This window comes from Strongylocentrotus purpuratus, unplaced genomic scaffold (assembly GCF_000002235.5).
Source record: "Strongylocentrotus purpuratus isolate Spur 01 unplaced genomic scaffold, Spur_5.0 spur5_scaffold_16, whole genome shotgun sequence".
NCBI classification, from domain to species: domain Eukaryota; kingdom Metazoa; phylum Echinodermata; class Echinoidea; order Camarodonta; family Strongylocentrotidae; genus Strongylocentrotus; species Strongylocentrotus purpuratus.
Window position 1 is genome coordinate 16935002 of NW_022145601.1, and position 6537 is coordinate 16941538.

A 6537-nucleotide genomic window follows, 5' to 3' on the forward strand; every position below is an offset into this window, starting at 1 on the left:
AGTGGGATATTTGTAATTTCCTTATATTAAGAATAAGAATTAGTTATCTAAAACTGCATCAACATTTTGATAAAATTGTATTAATCTGACTATTCTTTATCAACGTTTACCGGGGTTCATGGCTTTTCCGTAAGTCCAAAGAATCATATACGATGGGCAAGGTTGATTTACTCAAAATGTATATATTTGCGTGGGCGAATAGATTTATTTGAACTAACTCTAAAAAATGAACAGTGTATATCAGGCCCTTGTCGTATTCCTTTAAAAGTAACCTATCCGCGGACGAAAACGATACAAGTTAATTAAACTACATGTAAGTTCATCTTTAGATATATATTATGGTTGTGATGGTTGCGATATTAATGGGATGATGATGATGATAATATAAATAATATGATAATAATAATAATAAAAGCCCAATAGTCCACTCATGGTTAGTTATGCTTCTTTATGAAAAGTCGATGTATTTATATTTGGAGGACGACGGCATAGTTGATGACGACAGCTAACATAACCACAACCTCAAAAATCAAACCGGTCAAGGACCAGTTGTAAGCACTCTTAGCAGCTTGTCTAGCGCCCTCTACATCTCCAGAGTTTTGTTGTCTTCTGGCCTGTGATAATGATCGAGAACAAGACTTATTGTTAATTTTAGCAATAAGATCAGATTATTATTGTTATTATTATTATTATTATAATTATTATTATTAGTATTATTATTATTATTATTGCTATTAATATCGTAATTATTATTATTGTTATTACTATTATTAATATTATAATCATTGTTATATATTTCTATCATTACTATCATTATTATTATCATCGTCAACATCATCAGCATCATTATAATCATCATTATCATTAGTAATTTATATCGTCATCATCATCATTATTATCAAGCACACATACCTCACATGCTTTGACGATCCCCACAAGGCCGAAGGGTAAACAAAAACACAGGGTGACGATCACAGCGAAGATTGTGTAATCTCTAACGGGCTGTGATGGGGCCTGTCTAATCATCCCCGAGGTTTGTGGAGGAGCAGTAGGCTGATTAGGAAAGAAAAGTAGAGAGGGTTGAGTTCTGGTAAAGATTACAACATCATAATTTGTGAGCTTTTTCTTTCATCTTATGAAGTTTGAAAGAATGAATATCCTCGTAAATTGTTCTCTTAAAGACCGTCACCACTACTGGGCCAGAAGGGATTAGACCACACAGAGAGCCATCGAGGTCACTGTGACAGGTGGCTATCTCATTAACTCAGCTCTCATTTAACATAAGAAAAAGAGGATCATGGGGGACCAACAGGCACCGATTGGGGAAGTTTTCTATATAGAGGGAGCAAGTAGCTACAAGTATGGCAGTGTGCCTTTAAAGCAGTGCTCTTCAAATGCTCTCGTATTTAAAAAGAATTACGAGAAATTACTTCAAAGTATGGACCAATTATTAGAGATGCTACCTTTGTTGGTTGTCCCATATACCTATTTCGATGTGCAGTGCATGTGATTTTCCACAAGACATTTTTGATCTTTCCAATACCTAAAAAAGCATAAACTCTATGTACTGCATTATCAATCTTTTATTTTTACTTCCAGACAGTTCATTTCACAATATCATCGCATGCTTATCGGGAGAGCTCAAATAGTTAATAGGTTGGGTGTTGGACGAATTCGCTGACAAATTTATTTGCAGAAAAATGAAAGATAAGCAAAACGATGACGATGATGATAATCAACATCGCATAGGTCCAATTAACCGCAAGTTTTGATTTGTTTTCCATTGAATAGCTTTAATTTTCAAAGTCAGTCATTTTGCATGCATTCTTAGAAAATTGAATACGCATGCGCATGATATGAGATTTATTCGAACCCTTTTAAGGGAGTATTTTGTCTCAGAATGTCTTCTAAAGCTCCCCTTGAATGTGTGAAATACAAACATATTCAAGCTTACTACCACGGGCGGTTGTGGGGTATCAACGGATTGTTGATAGGTAGGCGGGGCTTCAGGCATGACGTTGGTCTGTTATGGAGGGTAGCCAGAATATACCGGGTAGCCGGCTGCTGACGTAACCCCCTGTTCAGAATGACATTCAATTAGCTTCTTGCTCTCGTCCGTGGCTGTAGAAATATGAAAGGATATGTGTCACCCTTATTGCAAAATGGAAATCGTACTCTTTATCATTGAAAAGACTGACCTGTCCCTGGTACATGCAAGGTGCATTTTCATTCGATTTGATTTATTTTCTTCTGCATCCCAATAAATAAAAACAAACTTCGGTGACATAATATGCATAAAATACCAACAAGTAATTACTGATGATTAATCATAATTAAGCAAGTTATACATAGGAATGACAAAAATTAAGAAACACGCCGGACACAAAAACGAAACAAAAACAAATAAGAACAGAGGCAGGATGAGAAGACAGGATGGTAGATGAAGAAAATGAGGGTGAGAGAGTGACAAGCAGGGAAAGAGGGAAAACGGCAAGAGAAGCAAAAGAAGACAGAGAGAGAGAGAGAGAGAGAGAGAGGGGTAGAGGGAGACGCATAAACACACAGAGAAAGGGGTAGAAAGAGAGAGGAAAGAGAGAGGCACACAGAGACAGAGAAAGACAGAGAAAGAGACAGACAGAGAGAGAGAGAGGGGGTGGCCATGGAAGAATCATTTTCAAGTAGATATGGAAACAAAACATACACGAGTCACAATTTCGATGTGAAAAATGGACAGTCTGGCCAAATACGAAAAACTAGGGAACGAGTTACAGGCTGATGCTACGTCTGCAACAAAAAGCGCTTGAGGGCATTTTTTAATCCAATTAATAAGGGTTTTTCTTTCAATGTGCCGAGAATGGCATATCAATATTTTGGGCCAGTGAAAGTAAAGATCCTGCTGGAAAATACCGTTTTTGTTTTTGGTTGGTGATAAGAGCTTGCTAATCTCGTGGGATAACTATGGAATTCAGTATTTTTGTTAAACGTATTCGAGAGTACTTGAGACAATTCATTCTTCTGAAGTGTGTACATAAATATACCAAGATTATAAGAAAATAAGTCGTGTATCTTCAAAACATTATTTGCGTGAAAGAGTTCATGAGTATGACCGCCGAAATTGGTGTAAGATATGATTCGCATTCATTTGTTGCTTTCTTTCGTAATAGTAAAATTCTATCGAGTTAAGTATTTCCACAGGTGCCCCACGCAAGTATTCCATAATGCAAGGAAGGTAGTACTAAAGTTGAGTACAAATTAAGCAATACACGATATGGGAAATACAATCTTACCTTGTTCAATTTGCCAATAATTCTAGAGATTATTTTACAAACATTATCAATAAGCAGCTTCCTTGAAAGTTTATCGTTTACTATTATTCCCAGAAACTTCGCAGTAGATATTTTTTTAATGATAGTATCATCAAGTACAATATTTCCCGGTATTGTGTACGGTAAGCCTGAATCCGATGACCGGGGTAATAATATATCTGTAAAGCGCTTAGGTACATCGTTGGATCGGTGTATTGAGCGCTATATAAAAAACCGGATTATTATTATTATTATTAAGTTATCAATAATATTACTAAAGAGCATATAATCGTTTTGTTGTAAAATCAATGACAAAGTTAAAGAGGAAATGAGACGATAGAAAAGAAAAGGATTGAATGAAAATGAGGAAAATAAAAGACTAGATGTAGATAATCAAAAATGGTAAGAAACACGAGAACGAAGAAATATACACACCGACATACAGGAAACACGGGACAAAACGATAATGAAAGTGGGGAACATAAAACAAGCTACGACATATTGCTTAATTATGTTCAGATTACGGTTTATTTCTATTTCATTCTTAAAGATATACTCCAGTACTGGTAAAAAAAGAAAATGAATTCTCACAGAATCTAACGAAACTTACACTGAATGTTCAAGATTACAAATAAATGTCATGTGCTAAACAATTTTGGAAGAAAATGTATACTGGCTGAGTAATGAGCATAGAAAGATAAGGAAATCAGGGTAGTACTAGCCCCGACACCATGTGTGTTGTCCCATATACATCTTTCTGTGTAAGTGATTGTTACTTTACCAAGACTCTGCCAAATTTATGATGATTTTGATGACTCCAGAACCTTGCATTACACACCATTACTTACATGCTATATGATCATCTTTTCTGATCCATTCCACATCTTTTCTTTCACAATGCAATCGCATTACCAGAACTCAAGTTTATCTTTAATTATGTTCAGATTACGGTTTATAACATTGCAATGTTTGCACATTTCAACAGGCATGCCAGATGACATACGAGGTAAATTATCGTGATTATATTGCCTTCTTAAGGTTAATTTTTGAAAGTTTAACGATCGTGTTAAACTACCTAAACATTTTTAAATATGTACTTACTGGCCATTTTTGCTTGCGAATTTATATCCCTTGCAACCGAATCGACGCTATGAATACACGACCTTTACTATAGTTTTGCTGAACTGAATGAAATCATGTGACATTGGCATATAATTATGTAAGCCGTTCTCTGTGCATTTCTGTGGCTTAATTGCATCACATGTATACATCATGGGTATTTTTAAATATCCCACACACACAAACGCAAGCACCCGCCTCTCTCTCTCTCTCTCTCCCTCTCCCCCCCTCTCTCTCTCTCTCTCTCTCTCTAGATCACAATCATTATGGTAAAAATAAACCGCGAGTGTGAGCATGCTAAGGAAGCGGATTTCGAGGATTTCGAACAAAGTCTAGATCCTTCTAGTGACGTAGTTGCAGGCTCATCATATTGTTTAAATCATGAATATTATATCCATGTTTAAACCTTTGTTTCTTACTCCTCAGTCACACCGCTTAACCGACTCCTCATTGACTCCAAGACGACCATTACTTGGCCAATCAAAGAAAGGTTATTGTTGTACGGTCTGCAGTCAGTCTCGTGTTAGCCTTTATACAAGGCCTCATGTCTGATAGACGCCGAGCGACTAAAAAGAGACTAATCGCGAAAATCCGAGTGAACGCCAGAGCGACCCTTACAAAAAAATGTTCAATGGTATACCAATGGTACACCATTCGGAAATACCACTGAAAATACCATACGGATACCATTCACAAACACCATTTAAATACCACTCGGATACCATTGAGATTATGCTCGCAATGTACCATTGGGCACCATTCATCTACCAGTGAAATACCTTTCAACCTAATAATAATTTTTTGGACGCTCATTTGCATAATCACCAATCAATGGTAGATGAATGGTATTTACACCATATAAATTTGAATATGAAATATGCAAATTTTGTACCATAAATCTACCATTCACCATTGGCATATATACCATTCACCATTCTCCAATGGTAGGCCAATGGTGTTCGGTGAGTGGTGTGCCAATGGTACACGAATGGTGGACAGTGAATGGTATACCAATGGAAATACCAATGGTGGATGGTAAATGATTTATCAATGGTAGCCAATGGTGGGTGGTGAATGGTAGGCCAATTGTGAATGGTATGCCGATGGTGAATGGCAGATTAATGGTAAAAAATTTGCATATTTCATATTCAAATTTCAATGGTGTAAAAATCTACCATTGGTGATTATGCAAATGAACGTCCAAAAATTATTATTAGGTTATACATTGTAAGAAAAAATATCAAAAAATTATTACAGAAAAAAACTTAAAGATAAAGACCAGTTTTATGCGATTGCATTGTGAAATGTTTCTTTTAGAAGTGAAACCTCAAACAATATTACAATAACTAAAATGGGAAGAAATGAGGGCTTGATATCACATTTTCAAAACAGTCTGAGGTAAGAAATTCAATCTGAATAAAACACCAATATATTTAGACAGTGTTACAAAGATGAATTATATGGTGGTTCCATATCTACAATTACTCCTAAAAATGTTGTACTTGACACCCGAGTTATCTGTTTATTTGAATAGAACAAATTTAAATCCATTGGAATTTTGGTATTAGTTCCAAACATAATGTAATTAATTTTATTAGTATTTAATTTAAACTCATTGGATTTCATTCACATACCGGTACTTAAATTTATTGAGTATTTACGAAATGAAATAAAGTTGTAGGATCACAACCTTTACAAAATACACTGGTATCGTCTGCAAATAAAATATAACGCAAATTATGGGTTGAACATGGCGTGTCATTAATATAAATCTACCGTAAAACAAAAGAGGGCCGAGAATAGATCCTTAGGAATTCCGCAACCTATTGTTTTAACTTGGGATTCAGCTTTATTAATAATTGTTAATTGTTTACTATCAGATAAATAACTTGATAAAAGTTATAAAGGTGTGCCCGTAATACCGTAATATTTCAATTTTTTTAATAAAATAGAACGATTTATATTAAAGCTGTTTTAATTAACAATAACAGGCTGTTCAACTCTTCATGTAAACAAATGTATAATAATGTACATCACAGAGTTATATAAGTGGGACCACAGGAATAAAAACAACAGTTACTCACGGTGTGTTGGCTCAGTCAGTAGAGCGTCC

The 6537-nt window shown here is 35.3% G+C and overlaps 1 protein-coding gene across 1 annotated transcript; it reads right to left on the minus strand.

Annotated features, from left to right (window-relative positions):
• On the minus strand, positions 1-4636 carry LOC105439108 (proline-rich transmembrane protein 2-like). The gene is made up of 4 exons (XM_030987597.1): positions 4407-4636; positions 1955-2121; positions 913-1053; positions 1-614 (listed from the first exon to the last, which is right to left on the minus strand). The coding sequence occupies exons 2-4, from the start codon at positions 2012-2014 to the stop codon at positions 468-470; spliced, it is 348 nt and encodes a 115-aa protein (XP_030843457.1). The 5' UTR covers positions 2015-2121; positions 4407-4636; the 3' UTR covers positions 1-467.
• Positions 4637-6537: the final 1901 nt, after the last annotated feature.

Bases quoted from the DNA above. Each gene is read 5' to 3' on its own strand.
- LOC105439108 (XM_030987597.1), bottom strand. From the start codon at position 2,014: ATGCCTGAAGCCCCGCCTACCTATCAACAATCCGTTGATACCCCACAA. The intron at 1,054-1,954 runs GTAAGCTTGAAT...TTTCCTAATCAG, and splicing joins CCCCACAACCGCCCGTGGTA to CCTACTGCTCCTCCACAAAC. The intron at 615-912 runs GTATGTGTGCTT...TCATTATCACAG, and splicing joins GGATCGTCAAAGCATGTGAG to GCCAGAAGACAACAAAACTC.